Source organism: Vombatus ursinus, unplaced genomic scaffold (genome assembly GCF_900497805.2).
Source record: "Vombatus ursinus unplaced genomic scaffold, bare-nosed wombat genome assembly UNPS02009205.1, whole genome shotgun sequence".
In the NCBI taxonomy this organism is placed as follows: Eukaryota; Metazoa; Chordata; class Mammalia; order Diprotodontia; family Vombatidae; genus Vombatus; species Vombatus ursinus.
The window spans coordinates 54,568,424-54,593,614 of record NW_020948983.1 but is presented as its reverse complement, the minus strand read 5'-3'; the positions used below and the strand labels follow the sequence as shown (position 1 = coordinate 54,593,614).

The 25,191-nt window shown below is 44.2% G+C and overlaps 2 protein-coding genes across 3 annotated transcripts in view; one reads left to right on the top strand and one right to left on the bottom strand.

Moving 5' to 3' along the window:
• Positions 1–13,600, bottom strand: part of PLEKHO2 (pleckstrin homology domain containing O2) — a 39,225-nt gene extending 25,625 nt beyond the window's left edge. Inside the window, exons 1-2 of one of the 2 annotated variants that reach the window (XM_027851543.1) lie at positions 13,509–13,600; positions 5,536–5,685 (exon numbers count right to left, since the gene is read on the bottom strand). In XM_027851543.1, the coding sequence (XP_027707344.1) occupies positions 5,536–5,685; positions 13,509–13,520 (162 nt within the window). In that variant the 5' untranslated portion in view covers positions 13,521–13,600. Of the gene's footprint in view, positions 1–5,535; positions 5,686–12,419; positions 12,439–13,508 lie in introns of those variants that run through there. The other variant, XM_027851544.1, reaches the window with a different exon arrangement.
• A 784-nt stretch (positions 13,601–14,384) lies between these two features.
• PIF1 (PIF1 5'-to-3' DNA helicase) overlaps positions 14,385–25,191 on the top strand; it is a 28,161-nt gene continuing 17,354 nt past the window's right edge. Inside the window, exons 1-2 of the mRNA XM_027851865.1 lie at positions 14,385–14,657; positions 18,304–18,385. The gene's annotated coding sequence lies outside the window, so the exon portion shown is untranslated. The remainder of the gene's footprint in view (positions 14,658–18,303; positions 18,386–25,191) is intronic.

The window sequence follows — 25,191 nt, the reverse complement described above, 5'->3', positions numbered from 1 at the left end:
ATAGCCATAGCCATAGCCATATCTATATCCATATCCATATCTATATCTATATCTATATCCATATCTATATCTATATCTACATCTATATCTTGATTCAACAATTAGCTTCCTTTGTAATTTTGCTTTATGTATTTAAAAACATTATTTTGAGAAGAGGTCCATAGATGTCACCAGACTGCCAAAGGGGTCAATCACACAAAGAAAGTTAAGAAGCCCTGATATGGTCCTACTGCCTCATTTTACAGTAAACTAAGACCCAGACAGGGAAAGAGATTTGCCTAAGATCATAAGCCAGTTCGTAAATAGCTCCATTAACTGATCAACTAACAACAAGCATTTATTGAGTGCTATGTATGTACCAGGCACTGTTGTAGGCACAAGGGAATACAAAGACAAAAAGACTCGAGATAGTTTGGTTGGCCCTCAAGAAGCTTATGTTCAGTGGGGGTGTAGGGTGTGTTCAGGGAAGATGAGGACCTCTGGTGTGAAGGTTGCCAAGCCCATTTCAGGGCTGCTTTCCACCGTTGGGGTCCACTCGTTCCACCTAACTCTCACCTACGGCTCCAACAAGCTATAGCATGTGCAGTGGCCACACCTCAGCAAACCGTTTTAGACTGAGGATAACCGAGGGGTCTCAAACTCGTTGGTGAGTTAGGGGGGTGTCTACTGCAAACATGTGAAGACTTCCCCTGATAGAATGGGCAGATGAGAACAATCTGTTCCAATGGCCACGCAGGCAACTGAAGCAGGCACTGTGGAGCTTGGTTAGACATCAAGACGCTAAGGTCATCCACGACATTGTGAGCCACCACCCGTTGTCTTGATTCTGTCCTGCCACTAGACTGTGATGACTGGAGGAGAGAGTGAGGCTGACAACTTCCAATTTGCAAGAATCAAAAGACATCACCAACCAAACAGTATATTCAATCAATTGATTGAATTAATTTGATTAATTAATCGAAAGGACTTCACCTTGGGCTATCCCATCCTTGGGTCTCTTGGTCATCAGGGCAAGGGCGAAGACTAACAGTTCTGGGGACGAAGCATTGATGAGTGGCCTATGGGAATCCTGAGGCCAGTTCTCCTAGAAGAGTGTCAGCCATGGGAAGTTCTGCCTTTAGTGGCCACACATCTCCCTGAATCCTCTCTGATTAAAGGAAGCATCAGATACCAACAAAGAGTTGGCAGCCTTCACGCCCAATCTCCCCCCAGACGTCATTTGTAGTCCCCTTTTTGGAATTCTCACCACTTCAGGTGACACCGCCCCCCCCCCCCCCAAACACACACAAAAGAGGGAATTAGGGAGGTGGGGAGAGGTTTCTAAGGTCCACCTCTCTCTCTCTCTCTCTCTCTCTCTCTCACACACACACACACACACACACACACACACACACACACACACACACACCCACTAGTTAATTGGTTTATCCCCTGGGTGTGACTAAGTTAAAGCATTCTTCCTGGGTGTGGCTTTGTCTTCCCGGAGGGGGTTCTGAAATAACAGAAGCGGATCTGGTCTGGCCTGGGACACGCTGAGCCTGGGGCTGAATCCTCCAGTAACCCTGGCACCCTAACAGAGGCAGAAACTCCCAGCACAGCAGCTGAGACTGGGTACCACAGAGAGAGCCAGCAGGAAACAGCAAAGGGCCTGACGATTTCTGGATCTTACTAAGCTGAGCTAAGGATTTAAGATGCAGTTGTCACCTCTAAGGCATTGTTGAGGAGATGCACTGATATGTCTTGGTAATTCATGTGTAGAAGTTTGTATCTGAGCTGCTTTGTTGATATAAAAAGCTGGTTTTTCAGTCTCTAAGAACTCTGTTGTTGCAAGGTGCTCAAGGCCTGGGAACCTGTACCACACCTGCCCTGCATTACCACCATCTCCAAACTCAGACTTATGTGCATCCTCTCTTCCTGGCTCCACTCTACCTAGGCCTATCCTTCAAGACCTAGCTAAAGTCCCCCACCCCTACCCCGGAAAGCCTTCCAAGACCCCATGACACAGGGATCTCCCTCCTCTACAGCATTGATGTATTCCTTATTTGGCATCTATAGAAAATCAGCACACTACGGTTTACGTGCTTTCTTCACAGCCTCACCATCAAGTAGATGGTTCAAGTGTAAAGAAACATGGGGGAAGGGGTGCTCTCTGCATAAGTATTGTTATTCCCATTTTCCAGATGAAGAAACTGAGGCTCAAAGAGGTGATGGGACTTGCCCTGAGTCACACATCCAGGATGTGCCAGAACCAGCATTCCAATCTGAGGCTCCCGACTTCTGGTCCGATCCTTGGCCCTACAACACTGCCTTCTAAATGATGATCAAGTCATAGACAAGGATTGACTGACTGAATAAGGGCACTAAGGGGCTTCCCTGTGAACTCTGATGAGGCTGATCCTGGTGGAGAAAACAGAAAACTCCGAAGCAGTTTCTAAGATAAGCTACTGCTATCCACAGGTCTGCAGAGGCAGCCTCCTAGCTGGACAAATGCAAACATGGAAACCCCTTTCTCTGCCTTTCCCTCATTCCCCCTGCCCCCCTCTAAAAGAAAATTATAGCCAAGGTTGGGGGTCAGGGGAAGTAAGGCCAGCCTTCTGCCGCTGCCATTGCCAGAGGATGTTATTCCTGAATGGCCAGCTAGCTACCAGCTGCCTGCTCATACCCACCCCAGCTGGGGGAGAATTTCTGGGCATTCTGAGCTTCAGCTCAGCTCAAATTGCTGAATCATTCCTGACCTTCTACAGCTCAAAAAACTACCCCCTCAGACAACAAACTCAAAGCATTAGGAGAAGCATCTTTGGAATATCAGCTTTTCTGACAGCAAGGGAGAGAGAGCCAGAAGCATTCTTTAGGATCCCTGTTCCTTGTCTCAAAAAAAAAAAAAAAAAAAAAAAGGGAGGGGAAAGACGTGAGTTATGAGACATTTCTTAATTCCTGCCCCACAGCCAAATCCCCCACCACCCCCATTCCCCAAAGTATCAAATTCTTGAAATTATGTTTGAGTTTCAAATAGTGATCTTTTTTTTTAATTGAATTTTTCTCTCTTCTTCTTAAATCAGATCCGGATGAAGCAATAGGTAAGTGGAATTTTCTCCATTCTTTAGCTTAGGATGGCCCAGGCTCCCACCAGATGTGGCCAAGGGCATGCCCGACAGAGTCTGACAGCCCCACAGCTGCTGGGCCGTCACTCATTCCCACAGCAACTGGGAAGCTGAGCTGTGACAAGACCATTTCTTTATAAAAATACCACCACACATCGATGTTTTCAGCTCAGGCACATCCAAATTTGGCAATGACAGTAGCAGCGGCAGCAGTGTCTGATACATCTGGAGGTGTGTCTGCATTCTCACCCAATGCTCCTATTTCCCCCAAGCACTATACTCCCTGAGCTGGACTTGGGGAGGTGGAAGATAAGACTCCCTGCAAAAGGCAGCACCTTTTGAGAAGAATCTAAATTTGTGCTTCTCAACTTTTTTTAGTCTGTGACACATTTGTGAACTTGTTGAGACATACTGGAGCACTCCAGAGGAGGAAGGTCTCCTATTTCCTTAGCTCCTCAGACTAGCTATTCTTAAAGACATTCATCTAATTTCAGCCCCCAACCATGTACGATAACAAGAGGTCAAACATGATCATCTCAGTCCTATAGCCCCTGAAAGAGCTGTTATATAGTCTTTCCACTAAAGTCTTGGACTTTACTCCACAGGACCTCCCAGAGAGTTTTATTGACTCTTACTTAACCAACAGTTCTAACAAACTCAATAATTTAATTTCTCAAGTCAGAGAAGATTAGAAGCAGCAAAGGGAAGGGAGTAGGGGCTGGTGCTATTGGAGGCAGGCACAATGACAGTAGAGGTGGCAGCTGACAGCCTGACACTGAAGACAGAGACTGAAAAACTGAAAGCGCACAGAAGTGTATTACTATACAATACAATAATGGATGTTTGTAAGGATGACCCTGAGTCATCAAGAAAAGGTTAAGTTCTGTTTAGTAGTCTCTATTTAATAAAGTAGACTATAACATATTATATAAAGACTTCCATTCAAAATAGTTACAGCAAAATAATTTTAACAGTTTTTTTTTAAACTACTCTCAGCCTTCTCTGATCTTCCCAGCAATACTTAATCTCTACATCCTGAGATTTCTCATAGTACTGTCTACATCTCTCCTACGCGCTTACTACATTCTACCTCGAATTATAGTTACTAGTGACCTTATCATCTCTCTAAGTAGATTACACAAGCTCAGGGACCATGTCTTATTCATGTTTGTATTAATGAATTAAGTTCACTGAATTTAATTTAATATGAAAAGTTCAATTATGTGAAACCCTTCATTCCCAGAGAAGGCTTGATCATTGAGAAACTGAGCTGGATCAGATATCCTTACATATATGCCCACTTCACACACTTGCCAGCTGTGCCCACTCTTCTCTTAATCATAGTTCCTGCCCCTTCTGCCCTGATATTGAAGTGTCCTGACAATTCACAGTTTGCAAAACAGTGATCTAAATCCATAGAAGAATATTCACAGTTCTCCAACTGCCTCCCTAAGCATAAGGGAAGGAGATACTGCCTTTGGAAAATGATCTGGTCCAAGCATCCTCCTCCTTCAGGGTCATCATGTCCACACAACATGTTGCTAAGCCAACAGCAGAATAGATAAAGTGTCCGAGATTGTACAGGAAACAGGAGGCTCAGACAGAACCAGAGCTCTTTAGGAAGTGGTGGGAATGAAAACAATATGACTGAATGGCTGTTCCAGGGTGGGGCACGTTCTTTTGGCTGAATTCCACCTCGGTTTATCACTAAGACCACTGTGATGATGGCTGTAATAATTATTTTTATTAACAATAAAAATAATGATGATGCTAATGATAATGATACTATCCTGCACTTATAAAGTGCTTTTCCTATCTGTTATCTCATTTGTTACTCAAAATAACCCTGGAATGGAGGTAGTGCAGGTATCATTACCCCTGTTTTGCAGATGAAGAAAGCAAAACCCAGAGGAAGTAAGTGATTTACCCAAGGTCATACTGTATGTTAGAGGCCAAACTAGACACAGAACTGACAACAGCATTTATATAAGCACCTGAAGACTTACAAAGCGCTTTGCACATAGGATCTCATTTGTTCCTCACAACAGCCCTGTGAGATAGGTACTATTATTATCCCCATTTTATAGATGAGGAAATTGAGGCTAGGCAAGATTAAGTGACTTGCCTCAGGGTCACACTGCTAATAAGCATGTGGAGGGATCTGAATTCAGGTCTTCCTGACTCCAAGTCCAGCGATCTACCCACTGTGCCACTTGGTTCTGACTCCTCCTCTGTATTCTCCACTATTTCTGCTGCCTTCTCATTTCTTCCTTGGTTTTTAGCGTGGACAACCTTCCCATCTTCTACCTATCACATCCTCCAACCTGCTACTCCACCCCTGACCCTCCCCAATTTGCTATTCTGATCCTCAAGTCTTACAGTTACACCTTAAGTCTTACAGCTATATCTTGACTGAGCTGGCTGGGTTCCTCACCTCGTTCTCGTAGACAAGAAGTCGGGCCTTGCAGAGCAGGAGATAGCGGTCTTTCCAAAGTCCCAGGAGGCCCCCACTGCTCTTCTTGATCCATCCAGCCTTATCGGCCATCTGGGCACCCCGCAGTTTTTCACCACCCTCCTTCATGCCCTGAAATGATAGCAATGGACACACCCACATAAGGAAGAGACTCCACAGCCAAGTTGGGAGCGAACTTCCCTAATCCCCAGTCACTGGCTCTCAATTACTATGGGAGGGCAGTCACCATAAGACACTGTTAAAAACATAACATGTACCCTGCCAAAATTGAGATGTCAACCATTTTTACACTTGGAACTTTCTCCCAGTAGCTTCTACTGGGCATTTCAGGATTTTAAATTTTATACCCATCTTAGCTGACGACTTAGACTCTCTCAAGTTTGCATGACTGTATATCCAGTGTGAGTTTATGTGGGAAAGAGGGGAGGTGTCAAAATCTGGAGGATGCTAGATGAAAATTAGCATTTACTAATTTTGGACACTTTATTATTTACATAAAACTAAAAAAAAAGATCCAATCAAAAGTAAAAGTCGCTGTACCCCTCCTCCTTCTTCTCCTCCTCCTCTTTATGGGTGAGTTAATCTCTTCTGGCCCTATGGAAACAGCCAGAAAAGCTGCCTTTGGAAGAACACACATATGCAAATTTATTTTGTCTCCTGAAATGTTCACAGAGGCACCCTGTTTATAGCAGAGCACAGCTTTGCCACCCATGAGGAAGAATCTCCCCCTTATATTGCAGAAAACCCTAGCTGGCCTTCTACAAATACCTCACACCTCCTGGACCTTCGCTTCTGGCATTCACGGATCCCCTTCTGGATCCAGGACAAAATCAAAGAATCTCGTACTATAGGACTCTCTCTTGGGACTTCCTTCCAATGTCATTTCTCTGACTTGGAACCTATTGTCTTATTGAGTTGAACCCTATAAACAAAACCACTGAAGCTCTCCCAGCCCCACCCCTGGTTCTTGACCTCTTTCAGGGAAGCAAGAGATACTTTTAGGGTTCTCAGTTTCACCAGCCCAAGGCCTAACTGGCACTATGTCCCTCAAGCAGAAGATCTAACATGGAGGACAGCAGCAGAGGCTAGCTATCACCCCACCCCAAGCATCTCTACCTAATTTCTGGGATAGAACAACCCCAGTGCTTCAAGGGAAAGAAACAAGTTACTTGAACAGTGCTTAAGTAGCTCATATTTGTAAAGCGCTTGACAATATACCAAGCACTTTCCTCACATAATCCTATGAGACAGGTCATGTTTTTAGAATTTTTTTTTAACATTCACATGTTACAAAGGAAGAAATTGAGGTTAAGTGACTTGCCCATACTCACATGGTTGGGCAGTCACAGAGACTTAGACCAGGACCTGCCTTTCTGACTCCATGTCCCATACTCTTTCCTCTACATTATACTGCCTCTCTTTGCGCTTGGAGGAATGAAGAAACAGAAGAGTACATCCAGAAGCGCAGCCCTCTTAGGCAAGTTCTCTAGCTTTCAAGCCCTTCTGGAAGGAAACAAGAAGGCATCCCACCCTAGTCTAACTTCCCCCACCCCATCTTATCCCCCACTAATTCAAATACTAGATAGTCCCTAGCTCAGTACTCAGAATCTGGCCTTGGCCTGGAAGTCTAGAAAGTGGGACCTAATCCCAGTTCTTTATCAAATGAACAGTGGAACCCTCAGATTTCCCCCGAGTAATTTTGGAACATAGGTTACCAAGACATGACCCAGGCTATTATGAGTTTATATCATCCAGGAGAAGTTTGATTAAGAAAAGGAGATGGGCCAATTATGCAACATGAGTGAAGGACTGCCCAAGTGTTGAACCCATATGGAATGTAAGCCCCTTGAGGGCAGGGACTACTTCCCTTTGGTTTTTTACATCCTCTGTGCTTTGCATAGTTACCCAGGACTCAGTAAACAATAAATGCTTGATAAGATGCTTGTTGACTGAAAAGAAGGACTCCAACTCATTGAATGAACCCCCAGTGGACCAAGAGTAACACAAGATGAGAAGGCATGGAATGTTCGCACTCTACTGTGGGAGACAACCTCCACATTGAGATCATGGCTCCACGAAACGGCTGACACAGAGCATCAAGACAATGAGGCCAGGCTACTTCTCCAAGGACTTATTAGGCTGTGTAACTACCAGAGAGATGACATTTCTGTAGGGATACAGTACAGTCCCAGTGCACAAACTCAAGAAGAAATCCAGGCCCCCCTCCACTGCCCACCCATAGAAAAGAGGCAAGCAGAATTTTAAAAATGCATTTTTGCATTGCCTTGTTCCTCTCTGGGTTTCTGATGATCTGACTTCAGATCCAATCTTCCTGGGATAGCAGTGGAATCAGAACAGCTAGGGACAGGGTAGCAGCAGCCATGATTTCAGCAAGCTCAGGTTCCAACAACTACTGAATGCCTAGCTGTGGGCGATGCAGGAGATGTCTTCTGATTCGGTCTCCTCTCAACAAGCTTACAATCTAGTTGGCGTAGAAATGAGAAGCCACGGAAAGGCTCACACCACATTACCATAGGAAGCAATCTTGGAAATAGGATTAATGGTTGGGAAACAATTACCGTGCCACACAAGACAGGATAAATGTGGTGCTAGATTGTGTGGCACAGACTGGATGCTAAAGGGATTCACAGCAAGAGGAAATCCAATAGGGTCAGGAAAGACTTCACGGACAAACTGTCTCTTTCATCACTAAGCTCTAGTCCACCTTCTCCATTAAGCCTTGGAAAGAGCACTGAACCTGCAGTTAGTGGATATGGATTCAAATGCCAGTTCCAAAGCTTACTATCTACCCTCTGGACAAGATATTAACTTCTCTGGGCTTCAGTTTCCTCATTTGTAAAAGAAGGAGGATAGTCTACTCTAAATGATCTCTAAGATCCCTTCCAAATTCAAATCCAAGATCCTACCACTCCAGCCCACAGGGATTTCTCCCTCCCCTGAACACTTACTGAATTTACTTTTTTATACTGTTCATTTTGTCTTTTAGCATACGAAGCTTCAGAAGGTTATTTGGTTCATATCTTATCAACCAGCTCTTTGGTTGTCAAACACACTTTTAAGTTTAATCTGCGTTATTAAAATTTTTCCATCCTTTTCTTAAGTCTAGACAACCAACAAAACAATAAATCAAGCCCTGATATGTAGTCTTTACCAGATCTTTATCAAAGACTCCAACACACTAGATACTAGGTACTAGATGGTCGAGGCTATATGCCTATGGTAAGGTGGTTAGCACAGAATGTTAGTCGTGAAAAATTCAGTGCTGCTCCATAAATGTGGATCAAACCAATCTATTGTGCCATGGAAAGAAGCGGCAGGATTTGTAGTGAGAAGACCTGAGTTTGAATCCTGGTTCTGCTGTATCCTAGGGATGAAGCCTTTGGTGAACCACTTCAGCTTTATAAACTTCAGTTTCTTCATGTATAAAATGTGGCATTCAGACCACAAGAGGGCTGAGGTGGCTACCAGCTACAATCTGTAAGCCTATAAGGTAGGACTTAAGTTAGACCTTGAAGGACATGTAAGATTATAGAACTTAGAAGTGGAAGACACTTTAGGGAACACCTCGCCTAGCCCTCTCATCCAGAAGAAATTGGGAAACTCAGGTCCAGGAAGTAACTAATCCAAAGTCATATACGCTGGCATACTCGGCCAAAAAATAAGCAAGATTTGAACCCAAGGCCTCTGACTCCAAATCCAACATACTCTTCATGTTCTGCCACAGATTTAGCCTAGTAGAATGAGGAAGGGACAATCATAGGAAACAGCACGACCCAGTGTAGGAAGGAACGTCTTTTATTATCGCACATCATCATCGTCATACCCACACAACGCACGTGGTCCCCCCCGTTTGCAGATGGCTCAGTTTGGATATGCTCTGTTCCTGCTGTCACTCTGTTCCACCTGCCTCCTCCCTTTTCCTCCTCCCCCTCAGAGCCACCCTCCCCCCTACTCCATGAGGTCAGGGGATTGGCAATGCACCCGGAAGTTTTAATAAGCCATCCCCTTTCCTTGGCGCAGCAAGCCACTGCCACAGTGGAGGCTTTGTCCTTCTCAGCCTAGTTTCACGGCTGCCTCTCCTCTCACTCACTGACCGGCTGACCACAGCCTTTTCTGTTTTTCCCTTCCTCTTCCCTCCTCCCAATCATCAGGTCTCCATGGAATCCTTTGAGTACACTTTGGGTACCTTCTGCTACATCTCAACCACTCAGCATCAGGACTCCTATTCTTTCCCAGGGGGCCTTTTAGAGCCAAGGACAAGATGCCACCATAACCACTACAGGGTGGTGGACCAGAGTGACCAAACTGTATATTCTGCTAAACAAAAAAGTGGTAGATAGCCATGGACAAGGCTTAAGGGTGTTCAGAGTGATAGCCTTAAAGTGGTTACAGAGTGCCCTATACACTGAGCTTCCTTTAGTCAAATACAACAAATTTTTAACCTGATGAATGAATAATACATAGGTACTAGGTAAATTAGAGATGGCAAAGGCTAGGACTAGATGTTACTAGAATGCCTAAAGTCAAGTCTGGGGGAAAGGGGGGAAAACTACTTCCTGTAGGAAGTAAGTTCTGAGCATTTCTGAAGGTAGAAAGAGGCATACTTTGGCAATCATAAGGGTGAGGACATATCAAGGACAGGAAAGGTTCCCAGGTAAATCAGCATCATAGAACATTAAAGCCAGGAAAAATCTTAGAGATCATAGAATATTTGTAAGACATGGGAAGGAGCTTATTGACAATTTCAAACCCTCATTTCATACATCAGGAAGTGGACACCACAGAGATGAAGTGATTGGCCAAAAATTCTACTCAGTAACAGAGCTGGCACCTAGAACCTCAATCTGTCCAGTACTCCTTCTACTACCCAAAACAGCCTCTGCAAAAAAGGGAAGAGGTCTGCAGGGAACAGTAAGAATGGAGCAAAGAATATAAGCCAGATAAAGCCAATGGGTAGAAAAAGACATACCCAGGAATTGAAATTTGATTCAGAAGAGACTGAGAGGAGACAAGTTTCTGGGAAAGGGAGTGGCAGTATCAAAATGATGCTAAAGGGAGACTTTCTTCACTTCCCTATACAAGATGAAAAGGAAGCTATATTGTCCAGGTATGAGGAGATGGAATCCTGAATTGGCCTTGTGGTTGTGAGCCTGAGGAGGAGAAAGTTAGAGCTGAGAAATAATTTAGGATAAAAATGATTAGGATTTGGTACCAAGGTAGATATAAGGGAGGAGATAGAAGGTAAGAAGATAAAGAGGCAATGAAGATGACTTCCAAATTTGGGGGGAGGGGATGAGGGATGAGGACTCCAGTGGCAGTGACCAAAATGTTAGATGGGAGGATGAGGGAAAAAGATGAATATGATATTTTTACTTTTTTAGTTTCAGTTGTTATCTTTAATGGGGAACAGGTTGGGTTGAGAGTCTCTCAACATCTGATTGAGATAATTTGGGGGCTGGCTCCCAAGACCCTCTCTAAAGAGGCCTGAAAACAACCTGAAAAGTTGTTTATTTCTTTGCCGGTGAGCTCCTGTCCCAACTGCCCACTGGCAGGAAACCACATCATCCTCTCCTGACATTGGCTATGCTGCCCCAACTTACCAAGAACTGTTTGGAAATCCAAGCAGAAGAAATGACTATTTAACCTGGAAGGGATCTAAAAGAGTATGGGCAAATCACTTAACCTTTTTGGGTCTCACTGTTATTATCTGTAAAAAGAGAGGGCTGAACTAGATGACCACTAAGGTCCAGCTCTAAGTCTATGATCCTATAAACCTATAAATCCTATAAACCATCAGATGAAGACACTGTAGTCTAAAGAAGAAAAGTACTATGCCCTCTTCTATGAGGCTTTTTCAGATCTTCCAACTGTTAGGCTCCCCCAAGACATTATCTTGCATTTGTTTTTATATATGTTTTCTCTTTATTAAAATGTTTTCCCTATGGAACCTGCGTTCTTTGAGGGCAAAGAATATTTGGTTTTTGTCTTTGTAAACTTTATCACCTAGCATAGTGCCAGGCACATAGTAGGTACTTAAGAAGCTTACTATAAATTGCCCAAGGTTACAGAGTGAATGGCAGAGAAGGGACTAGAGTCTTTCCAATACCACTCTAGTGTCTAACCACGGTGCTATCCATAAAGACATGCCCACTGAGACAGCAGGGAGGAAAGACAGCTATTTCTCTGATCAAACAGTTGTTTCCAGCTGATCATATATGAAAGGTTTCTGGTCTAAGTCAGTTAAGATCTTGGTATGCTCAGCTATCACTTTAGCCAGGGGTTAGGAACTTGGGCTCAGGGAACACCAAGGACCATTATGGCACCACTAGACTCCTCCTAACTCCATAAGGATTCAGCATCTTGACCACAAGGGCTCAGGTCACCCTGGCCAAGAGAAAGGAGCCAAATTCTCAGCCCATCTCTAGCCTCCTACCTCTAAGCTCTTGCTTTCTGTTTTTCCTGGAATCTGAGACTCCAGATTTCCTCTCAATGGAAGATTAAGGAAGGTCAAGTAAGCTCCCATCCTCAAATCTACCTCCAATTACCTAAATAATAGGAACTCTCTCTCCCACATCCCCAAGCCACCACGACCCTTCTAGGTAACAGAAATTCTAGGACACTTTGTACTGTATCTGTCTGATCAAAAGGCTTGAGGAAATCCTGGACCAAGCTGGGAAAAGGGCTGTGGCCTGCCATCAGGGCTGACACTTCTCTCCCACTGCCACCCTCCACTTCTCTACTTTCTTTCCAGCTCTCTTTCCTACAGGGAAGCTGTTCTTCACACCCTGAAGAGTGAGGGAAAGAGAGGGGGGGAAAGGGGTTACCAAAAGCCGAAGACATCATCTGAAGCCATATGGGTCTGTCTGTCTGCTCCGCCAAGGGAAACAGGGACTCAGGCTACCCACCACAGTCTTGTTAGCAGCCTCTGCCCTCCTCCTTCCCCCCAACCCCCGCCACACGGTGTCCCTTGGACAGATGTGGTCCGGTGGGTGGGGCTACAGAAAGGACCTTTTTCTGGGTAGAAAAATGCAACTTCTTGGCCAATCCTCACCCCTGAGCTTGAGGAGGGGTGTGTATGTCAAGAAGCACCCTTCCCAAAACCTTTCTGTACCAGGCAGGCTCCCTTCATCTACTAAGACATATAGTTACATTGGCTCAGATCTCTGTTATATCTGGCAAGCTAGATTCCCCCAACAACCTCTTAGAACTTATAAAGGCTCCCTTCCACTGCCAGACACCCCCTTTACTGTCAGATACAGAAACACACAGGGTATTGTTTCTCTACCACAAAAGTAAAGTTGAATTTCGGGGACCCCGGCAAGCTCTTTCCCTACCCTGAATTAGGAGGTGGTCCACGCCTTCACAGCCCGAGTCGGGGGTGACGGAGGCAGAAAAAGAGGAGTAGCCAGACCAGGGCTGGGGGCTGGGATCTGGGCACAGACGCCCCCCACCCACCCCATACTCCCTCTACTCCGAGGATTAGCAACCCTTCATGTCTTTGAAGGCATCCTCACCCGGGCCACCCGAACCACTAGCCTCCCGCCCCCGCCCTTCCTCCCGGTCTATTCCCCGAACTCTCCCTCGACTCCCACGGTCAGTCTCGCCCCAGTCAGCGGATCCGGCGCCCCTGCCCGTGCCCACAGCCCTAAGCTGAGTCGGGCGCACCGGACGCCCTTCTCAGTCGCCGTCCCTCCGGGCCAAGGGAGAGACAGATACGCGGCTAGGAGCGAGGAGCCCCAGGCAGAGCCGAGGGAGGGGTCCAGGACGACCCCGGCCCAGGCCATCCAGCCGCCTGGGGTTGGAGCCCGACGGCCGGAGCCGGGCAGGGACGCTCCCGTCCCCCCGAGGCCGGGATCTACAGCCCCCTCTCCTTCCTCCCTCCCTCCCGGGGGGCCCTATGCCGCCAGCCTCACCTCCTCCTCCATGGCCGAGCCGAGCGGGAGGCGGGGGGGGAGGGGGAACGGGCGGGCGGCTCCCGCTCCTGCCGCTCCGCCCCGGGAGTCACTAGCCCGTCCGCCGCGCAGCCCCTGCGGCTCTGCTCGCCCCCATCCCGGCCGGGCGGCGGCTACTCCCCTCTGTCTGTCCCGCCCGCAGCTCGCCCAGAAGAAGAAACTTCGGCGGGGGGCGGGGCCGGAGGCGGGGAGAGATTTCTGGGGCCGGGGCGGGACTGGGGGCGGGACAAGGGGACCGGGAGGGGTTGGTAGGGCCAGAGTCGGGGTGGGGCCGGACTCTGGGCGGGTGGGGGGCGGGGGAGGGGGGTAGGGATGACTGAGGCCGGGAAGAGTTGTTGTGTTGGTGGGGCCGGAGCCTGGGCGGGGCCAGGGCGGGACGAGAAGGGGTTCGGGATTTGTTAGTGTATTAGTGGGGCCGGAGCCTGGGCGGGGCCAGGGCGTGACGAGGTGGGGGGTCGGCATGTGTTAGTGTATTGGTGGGGCCGGAGTCTGGGCGGGGCCCGGAGGCGGGACCGAAGGAGCCAAGAGGGGATAGGGGACCGAAGCCCGAGGAGGGGCCGGGGCCGGAACCGGAGGCGGGGCGGGCCCTTTCTTTTTTCTGGGCTCTTCCACGAGCCAGAGGCTGGGGTGGGATGTAGGATGGGGGACCGTGGATGCACGGCCGCAGTCTGAAGCCACCTGTCCGGAGAAAAGCCTGGATTAGGGACACGGAGAGGGTTCCGGAACCCGGCCAAAACTCGGGCTGGGGTCGGGGCGGGGACTGGAGATGGATGGCTAGAGACTAAGGATGAGGGTAAACCAGATAAATCTAAGACGGGGCCAGCCCCTGCATGGGCTGAACCAGGCGGAGCTAGGACTTGAAAGAGGCGGAGTCGAAGCTGCCGGAGTTTAAACCTCTGCCGGTCACCTCCTGAGACGTGACTCTAGCCCGGCCCCTCATCTCCCTCCTCTTTCTTCAAGCCTGTCTCCTCCTGGTTGGCTGGTCCCGGGACCCGCCGGTAGCGCCTCTTTGGCTCTGGGTACCGCTTGCTGCCTTCCTCCGTCTAATCAGAGTAGTGGTCCAGGAGGAGGAAAGCAAAGAAGAGAGCGTCGGAGGCAAAAGAAGGCTGGGTAAGCTTAGGAGTTAAAGCAGGGGCCTGTACGGCTTCTCTCTGCAGTGGGTTGCATCAGTTTGGTCACTTCCCTCCCAGGCCTGTCAAAGATCTGGGAATTGGGATACCTGGGTTCTTTTGGCAGGTCAGGCTCTGACTCATAATGTCTTTCAGAGCTTGACTGTCCTTCGTGGGCCTCAATTTACCCAGATACACAGGCAATGCTATATAGTGGAAAGAGAATTGACATTGGAATTAGGCGTAACCAGGTTGCCAATCCGGCTTCTTAGCATTTACCTGTTTTGTAACGTTGGACACAAGTCGTTTAACCAAACCTCAGTTTCCTCATTTGTAAAATGGTAACAGCAACAAGTACCTATAGTGCGTGTCTCTCAGTGTTGCTGTGAAGATTAGAAGAGATAATAAAGTGCCTTGCAAACATAAATGGTAACTATTATTACAATGTAACTTAGACAAAAGGAACTCTGGAAGCAGGAGCAACTGGACTTCCCGAGGGCCTGGGCAATTCAATCTAAGATCCTTTCCAGGTGTAACTTTATATGGTTTTCAGTGAGGCTGCAACCAGTTGGAGTCCTCCCCTCTCTCCTCTTATCAGAAGCTGGTTCGTGCTCTTCCCTCTAAGTTGGTCCCCAAATAAGACAACCACTACTTTCCAAATGAAATCCCTCCCACTCCAGCTACAAAACATCATGTCATGCTCTTTTCTTTTCCCCCAGCAGACGTGCCTTCCTTCTCATCTCCCAAGCTGTTTGGACATGAGCTAGCATTCTCTTTGGGGGTTTAGCGCTGTCCCATCATTCCCATTGCCAAAACTTTCTCATTACACAGTTCCACCGTGGGACTTACTGAACAGTGCCAGCTGACATTTAGAATCTCTGGGAGGCTGTCACCACAGAAAGAGTTAAGTCAGACTTGCAGGATCAATTGTGACCTTCTTAGCCTCTTACTTCCACAGCAGCAACTTTATACAGTAGTTGGGTCTCGACTTCCAGCTCTGCCCTTTCCCAAACAACTGTCTCTCCCCATCTGGGCCGTGGGCACCCTGACCTGCTTTCAGGCTTGTGTCCTGAATGAGCAGTTTGAGGACCTGATGCCCCAAAGGTAATAGTTCCCCTGGCCTGGTGTGTCATATGAAAAATAAAGATGAGAAAAGCACACCACTTGCAACTCTCAGGATAGATTTGGGCCATCAGAAAAAGGCTGAGAGTTCACTGAGCCTGTCGACCCATGGAATGTGAGGAAGGTGGGGAGCTATAATGACCTGGGTACCTGGACAGAGGATGGTGTTTTGTCCTGTGGAGAGCTTCCACTCTTTTTTTTTTCTTTTTCCCTCCAACCCCACACAAACCCCAACTTGATATCATGAGAACATAGATTTAGAGCTTAAGGGACCTTAAAGGTTATATATCATGTTTAGGTTTCTGTATCTCCAGTAGCCTGCACATAGAAGACACGCAGTAAATGTTTTTGATTGACAGGATGCCTCTGACAGTACTAGGGAAAGCCTGCTGGGTATTTGCTGAGGAACACACCCAACACAAATTTTCCAATACCTAAGCTTTCATTGCTGTCTTTCCTCAAGTACTTGACAGGTCTGAATTGTTCTGGTGCTTCTTGTGTTTGTTGTAGTGTCTGTTGAAGACAATCCAGCCTGGGATATCAGAGGAAGCCAGGCCTGTCGCAAGCTGATGCAGGCACCATGTGGTTTTATTTTTCTCAATCTCCAGCCTTATGTAATCATTGCTCTGCCCTGTGATCCTGCCTTGGGTTTTAGACATACTGGGTTGTGCTGCTTGGGCCTTGAGCTTCAAGGGTCGAAGTCATAGAAGGGAAATGGAGTCTGGGACTAGGAGTCAAAAGAGCTCATGTCTGTGTCCTGCTCTGCACCATGACTCACTTTGTGAACTTAGGCAACTCACTGGTCTTCCACATTCCACATCCAACAATCTATCCATCACAGCACAGTGCCTCTCCCAAACTCCTCATTTTGTCATTAAAAAACAAAGACTCAGTTCTGATTTTCATGGTGAACATGGAATCTGGAAGATAATGGTTCAAATCCTGCCTGAGACAGTTTTTTGTTATGTGACCCAACTAATAACCCCAGTGCTTAGCACAGTGCCTAGCACATAGAAAATTGCTTTACAAGTGCTGGTTGATTTGACTTGGCTTGACTTGATCCTCTGCACTAATTTAACCTCAGTGGATCTCATTTTTCTCATCTGCAAAATGAGGAGGTTGGACTTGTGATCTCTAAAGTCCCTTTTAGCTCTAAATCAGGTGTTCTTAAACTTTTTTTGTGTCCTAGACCCTTTGACAGTCTGGCGAAGCCTATGAATTCCTTCTCAGAATAATGGCTTGTTAAATGTGTTAAATGCATAAAATGAAATACCAGAGATTACAAAAGAAATCAATTATATTGAAATATAAATATTAAAATATTCTTTAAAAAAACTTAAGTTCACAGACCCCAGGTGAAGATCCACAGCTCTTAATCAATGATCCCATGACCAAGGTTCCTTCCAGCTAATATGTTCCATGAGTCCATATCTTTTAGGAAGCAAAGGATGCCTGAAAATACTGAGGCCAAGGCACCAAAGGAGGCACAAGTTGCTTCCCTCCTCATACCCTGCAGTTGCCTCACAGGAAATAGCTAGCACCTCTATAATCTGACTGGTCAGAACACATCTAGACTATTATATTCAGCTCTGGGAAGCCCATTTTAGTTGGAGCATTGATCTTTTGGAGATTGTCTGAAGGAGATTATGAGGATGAATAGAAGCATCCAGTTCATGCCATTTGAAGGCTAGCCAAAGGAACTGGGGATGTTTAACCTGGAAAATAAAAGGCTTAGTGGGGATATGATAGCTGTCTTCAAGTAGGTAAAGGGAAGGAGGATTCAACTTCAATTTGTCAAACATTTATTAAGTGAAGACTGTGAATACAAAGACAAAATGAAAATAGTCCCTGCCCTCAAAGAGTTTGCCTTCTACTGTAGATGGTAATGGTACAGTGGGAAGTCTGCAGGCTTTGACATCAAAAGATCTGGATTTGATCTCAGATCTTCTGTTTATTATCTGTGTTGGACCTTAGCCACCAATGTCCCTTCCAGCTCTAAAATCTATGTTCTTGTGGTCCCATGTAGATATACCATATACACAAGTAAGTAAACAGAAAATAATTTCAAGAGAGGAAGTGCTACCATCTGGGTCATTGAGAAAGGTGTAAGAAGTAACACCTGAGTTGAGCCTTGAAAGAAGCAAGAGTTACAACAAGGGTGATGAGAGGAGGAGCAAATTCCAGATAGACTTGGGTAGAGGAAAGAGGAGAATTCAAGTCAGGAGATGGATGGAAGGAAGGGAAAAAGAAAAGAAGGAAGGAAGGAAAGAAGGAAGGAAGGAAGGAAATGATTGAGGGAGGGACGGAAGTATTTGTTAAGTATCCATTATGTGCCAGGCACTGTGCTAAGTGTTTCATAAATATTATCTCACTTGATCCTCCCAACAACCCTGAGAGGTAGGTGCCATTATTATCCCCATTTTACAGAAGAAGAGCAGAACTAGTAGCAATCACTGGAAGTTTCATGGAGGCAAACTACGGCTTGATATAAGGAAAAACTCCCTGACAGTTCTCTCTTTTCAAAGGTGGAGTGGGCTGCCATCAGAGGCATCAGGTTCCACCTTCATTTGAAGTCTTTTGAGCAAAGGTTGGATGCCCACTTGCCAGGTATGTTATAGAGGGGATTCTTTTCAAGGATGGTCTGGACTAGATGGTCACTGAGGTATCTTGTGTCTCTGAAATTCTGTGATTCTGTGACTAATAGTTGAATGCTTTTTATTAATACAATTCCATACATTCTCATCAGTTCTCTCCATCCCGTGCTATACAATGTATATTGTCACTGACTGCCTACTACATAGGTAATACAGAAGTATAACCCAGGGATCTTACCATAGTGACGCTCATAATAAGTTCTGGGAGACAAGACTCAAGAATGGATAAATATCACAATGTGAAACATTGTCCCCTGTTCAGTGATTCTTTTCCCTACAGAGCTGACCCTGGGCATAATTATAACATAGGTGGAATTGGTCCTGGATCCATGCCAATCTACAGAATAGACCTGCCTACCTCTAAAAATGTCCTTCAACTCAACCTCTTCCAGCAAAGCTTCCTTGATAAATTAAAAATGAGATGATTTTTCTTCCTATATAATCAGACTTGTTCATTCAATGCCTCAGTACTAAAAAGGCAAACTAAGCCTTTTTTTTTTTTTTTTTTTTTTTTTTTTAGCAAATCCCCCATATACTCCAAGCACACTGGTAATCAGTGCTAAGGCATTAAGTAATGCCATCTATACATTACGTTTACAGTAGTCCTTATTCTGTAGCCCTTTCTCACTGGGATTGTACTGGGGGAGAGCCCCAGGGCTTATGATCAGGAGGGTGTTGGGGGTAGAGAACAGGGAACAAATGAACTAGTGTACAGAACAGGGTAAAAAGCAAGAGAGAATGGAGACAGCTGCCTGGGACTGGGAGTTCAAGGACAAGAAGGAGGAATCACAGACATGGGAGGAGTGCCTTTCCATGCCTGGGCCTGCCCTGGACTCCCCAATCCACCATTCTATTAGGGATGAGTGATCTAGTTCCTGTACAGCCTAACCCATGCACCAGCAACACAAGGAAATAATAAGCAAGTAGGTTCAGAAGAAAGGGAAAAGAGCAGTCAACAAAGAGAAGTGACCAGAAGAGATTTAAATGAGTACCCTGGAGAATTCCCCACTGAGTGGACAGTTACCTTTCAGAAGGCTGGGAGAGGAGAAGCACCTGAGAGGTGTCTGCTGGCTCCTAGTGGGAATAACTGACATTGAGGTATAAGCTAAGTTCCCAAATTTGGGGAGGGTTCCTGGAAACTGGTTACAGACTTCTTAAATATGGGAGAAAACATAAGCATACAGCCCACAATGTACATGTTTTAGTATATTGAGTTTTATTTCCTTTGCTTTTATGGATATGAGCAAAAAATTGTATACAGTTAAACCATGCTTGTGTAATCAACTTCTTTATACTGTTCTAACATGACTTTCGGTTCTGGCCAGAAACTCGCTCCCAGACTGGTTCTTTCATGAAGGCAAACTAGGCCATCTTTTGCCTCAGTTCTTACCTAGCCTTTATTTATCGAATGGGCATTGACTCAGACAAACTGAGACCCGGGAAAGGCCTTAGCTAAAAATAGGCCAAGGTTTCTCACTGCATTTGGGGCTGTTGCCAGTCATCTTGACCTATGTCTTGCCACTGGACCCAGATGCTCCTGGAGGAGAGAGGCTGATGACTCTTCACAGCTCTGCCTCACTTAAATTCAATTCACTTGCAAGTCAAGAAATCACCTTCCTGATGTCATTGGTCCTCTTCCACCAACAAAGGACAAACAGCAAACAACAACAATATGACTTCATGGAAATGCAACAAGAAGGGAAGAAGACGGACTTTTCCGAGTGAAATGGGGACCAAACCAAGAGTTTAATTGGAAAAATACACCAGGATCACACCACTCAACTCATGAAGGGGGCAGTGTCCCCCACAAAAGGCGAAGAGTTACCAGGTGATAATAGCTAGCTCTCTGAGAACCAGGGTGAGCTTAGTGTTTCCCCAACGTGCCCTCAGATGTTGAGGGGAGAGTATGACCAGTGGGCTGAGTATGGGATTGAAATTGGAATCCTTATTGTTGAATGGGATCAGACAAGTACATCTATGGCCCTGGTGGTTCAACATGCATAATGTAATTTCTGCATTTACTAATTATCAGGCTTAGTTCTTGCTTGTGTATCTTTTTTCTTTTCTTTTTTTTTTTAGAGGAGAGGATAGAATTTGTTTTTAAAGTCTCCTACAAATTCACTTGTTCTGATTGCACATGTATAACCTATATCAGATCCCTTGCTGTCTTGGGGAGAGGGGAGGAAGAAAAATTTGGAACTCAAAATCTTATTTAAAAAATGAATGTTGGGGCAGGTGGGTGGAGTAGTGGATAGAGCTCCAGCCTTGGAGTAAGGAGGACCTGAGTTCAAATCTGGCCTCAGACACTTCACACTTACTAGCTGTGTGTCCCTGGGCAAGTCACTTAACCCCAATTGCCTCACCAAAAAAAAAAAAAAATGTTGAAAACTATCTTTACATGTAATCAGAAAAAATAAAATTCTATTTAAAAAACAAACAAGTTCATTTGTTCCCCCTGTCTGGATTATCTTCTCACTCTTCTCTCTTTTTATAAAAATTTTTTTTAAATAATTTTTTAGTGGGACAGCTAGGTGGCCCAATAGATAGAGCACTAGCCCTGGAGTCGAGTCAGGAGGACCTGAGTTCAAATTTGGCCTCAGACACTTACTAGTTGTGTGACTGTGGGCAAGTCAAAACATTGCCTCAAAAATAATAATAATAATAAATTTTATTGATGTCCTTTTTTAACGTTACCATAGTTTTCCCCAGTACCACTCCCCCTACCCCTCCCAGAAAGCCATCTCACATAAAGTGTTTTTTTCTAAGAAAAAAGAGGAAAAACTAGCATAACTAAGCAATAATTTGAAAAAGTCAAAAAATATATGCAATAGGCAACCTCACACCTCTGCAAAGTAATAGGATAGGAGTGCCTTCTCATATCTCTTCTTTCAAACCATGCTTATTTTGAATTTTAATTTTGGAGGTTTTTAACTATTCTTTGTTGATATTATTGTAGTCATTATGTATAGTCATTATATGTATTTTTAAATTTTCTTTTATTGTTTCCTCAACTACATGTAAAAAATTTTTTAGCATTTGCTTTTGTAAAATGTTGAGTTACAAATTATCTCCCTCCCTTCTTCCCCTCCTCCCTCCTTGAGAAAGCAAGCTATTTGATATAGGTTATACATGTGCAGTTATGCAAAACATTTCCATGTCAGCCATGTTGCAAAAGACAACGCAGACAAAAAAAAGAAAAGAAAAATAAAGTAAAAAAAGAGTATGCTTCAATCTGAATTCAGACTCCATCAATTCTTTCACTGGAGGTGGATAGCAATTTTCATCATAAGTCCTTCAGAATTGTCTTGAATCATTGTATTGCTAAGAATAGCTAAGTCATTCATAGTTGATCATCATCCAATATTGCTGTTACTATGTACAATGTATACAATGTTCTTCTGGTTCTGCTCACTTCAATTTGCATCAATTCAATGTAAGTATTCCCAGGTTTTTCTGAAAGTATTCTGCTTAGCAGTTCTTTTTCTTTTTAAAATATTTTATTTTTTCCCAGTTACATATAAAAGTTTTTAACATTTTTTTTTAATTTTAGTTCCAAATTCTCTCCTTCCCTCCCTCTGCTCCCTCTTCCTTGAGAAGGCAAGCAATTTGATATAGGTTATACATGTGCAGTCATGCAAAACATTTCCCTATTAGTCATGTTGTGAAAGAAAATGCAGACTCAAAAAACTCCACAATAAAAATAAAGTTAAAAAAAAAGTATGCTTCAATCTACATTAAGGCTCCAGCAGTTCTTTCATTCCGAGGTGAATACCATTTTTTATTATAAGTCTTTTGGAACTGTCTTGGATAATTGTATTGCTGGGAATAGCTAAGTCAGGCCTGCACAACCTGTGACCCTCAAAAGGATTTCGGGTGGCCCTCAAAAAATGTAGAGGAAAACATCCACTTATGGTCCATGGACCGCAGGTTGTGCAGACCTGAGCTAAGTCATTCATAATTGCTCACTGTACAATATTGCTGTTGCTGTGTACAATGCTCTCCTAGTTCTGCTCACTTCACTTTTCATCAGTTCATGGAAGTCTTTCCAGGTTTTTCTGAGGGTATTGCTGCTCATCATTTTGTATATTACAATAGTATTCCATCACAATCATATACCACAACTTGTTCAGCCATTCCCCAATTAATGGGTATCTCTTCAATTTCCAATTCTTTGCCAACGCAAAAAGAGCTGCTTTAAATATTTTTGCACACATAAGTCCTTTTCCTTTTTTTTTTAATCTCTTAGAGATACAGACTTAACAGTGATAGTGCTGGGTCAAAGGGTTTTATAGCCCTTCAAGCATAGCTCCAAATAGCTCTCCAGAATGGTTGGATCAGTTCATAACTCCACCAACAGTGCATTCTAGTGTCCTACCTTTCCACATCCCCTCCAACATTTGTCATTTTCCTTTTCTGTCATATTAACCAATCTGATAAGTGTGAGGTGGTACCTCAGAGTTGTTTTAACTTAACTACTCTAATCAATAGTGATTTAGAGCATTTTTCATAAATGGCTTTGATTTCTTCTTCTGAAAAATGTCTATTCATATCCTTTGACCCCTTATTTATCAATTGGGGAATGACTCATATTCTTATAAATTTGACTCAGTTCTCTATAAAATTGAGAAATGAGGTCTTTATCAGAAATACTTGCTGTAAAATTTCCCCCCAGTTTTCTGCTTTCCTTTTAATCTTGCCTGGATTGGTTTTGTTTGTGCAGAAGCTTTTTAATTTAATATAAACAAAATTATCCATTTTATATCTTATAATGCTCTCTCTTTCTCTTGTTTGGTCATAAATTCTTCCCTTATCCATAAATCTGACAGGTAAAATTTTCCATGCTCACCTAATTTGCTTATCATATCACCCTTTATGTCTAAATTATGAACCCATTTTGACCTTATCTCAATATATGGTGTGAGATGTTGGACTTAGTTTCTGCCAAATTGCTTTTCCATTTTTGTCAAATACTCAGTTTTCTTGGCTCTGCTTCCTTTACTACATCAGTTCATGTAGATTTTCCCATACTTCTCTGTATTCATCATGTTTGTAATTTCTTACAGCAAAGTAATATCATATCATATTCATGTACTACAATCTATTTAACCATTCCCCAATCGATAGGCATCTACTTTGTTTCCATGTCTTTGCTATCACAAAAAAAAAGTGCTGCTATATTTTGGCATGTATGGAAACTTTTAAAAATCACTTAATTATATATCACTTATTATATATTGCCTATATAAATATATAATAAATATAAATAAATCACTTAACATATAAAAATCACTTAATTAATGACCTCCTTGGGATATGTGTCTTGTAATGGAATCTCTGGGTCAAAGAAAATCCCTTCCAGCTTTGTCATCTCCAAATTTGATTTTTAATAACCTCTATCTATGCTTCTGACAGCAAGGAGATCAAATCAGTCAGTATTTAAATTAATTCAGGCTATTCACTGGAAAGTCAAATACTAAAGCTGAAGCTTAAACACTTTGGCCACATAATGAGAAAACAGGACCCATTGGAAAAAACCCTGATGCTGGAAAAGATTGAAGGCAAAAAGAAAAGTGGATGGTAGAGGATGAGATGGACAGATAGAGTCATGGAAACAACAAACATGAACTTGGACAGACTTTGAGAGATAGTCAAGAATTGAAGGGCCTTGTGTGGGAAGATCCATGGGGTCAACATGACTGAACAACAAAATATGCCTTTATCTAAGTCACTGATAAAAATGTTAAATACGGAAGGATAAGAGAATAAGCATTTACTTATTAAAATACCTACTTCATGCCAGCTGCTTTACAAATATTATTTCATTTGTTCCTCACAACTCTGAGAAGTGCTATTATTTTCCTCATATTACAGTTGAGGAAACTGAGACATACAGGCGTTAAGAGATTTGCCGTGGGTTACATGGCTAGTTCTGTGGCTGGCTTCATCAGGCCACGTAGAGATCTCCAAAGTATTGCACTGGACACCTCTTTCCAAGTTGAAAATGAACCTTACTGTTCTTTGGGTCTAATCACAAGAGGGAAATAGGAAGATACCAGAAGATGCTCACCCATAAACTAGGAGAAGTCATAAGGATTTCAGGGCAGAGTGTCATATTCAAGCTTAATATAAAGAAAAACTTCCTAATCGTTAAATACATTAAAAAGTAGAATTGGTTGTTTCAGAGATATTGAATTCTCCATCACTGGAGATCTTTAAACAGAGGCTAATTACTGGTGAGGGATGTAGTGGGGGGTGGGAGTGGACTTGGTTGGACCAGTTGAGTTTAGCCCATGTTCCCCAAAGCAAGATTCAGTTTTTCTTTGATTCCTCCCTGGAGTTGGAAAGCCTTGAGGGTTCTGTAATAGCTCATTTCATGTGCAACCTCCTCCCAGAAGCTTTTGCCAATATCTCCTAGTTGGTAGTAGTATTCTCCTCAGTACCTCCTCAGATTATACTGCATACATGTTCTATCCCCACAGCACAATGTGAACTCCTTGAGAACAGGAGTTGTTTTTCTTTGTATCCCCAGAGCGTAGCATGATCCCTTCCACACAGCAAGAGCTACAATAGCTTGTCGAAGGTGCTGAGTAGCCATATTGAAAGAGTTGACATTAATGGCCCTTTGTCAACTTGGACAGCCTCCAGTGGGGTGGCCCAGAGATTTGTACTTGGCCATTTTTATCAATGACTTGGATGAAGGCACAGCTGGCACCATTATCAAATTCGCAGATGGCACAAAGCTGAGAGGGATAGCTAATG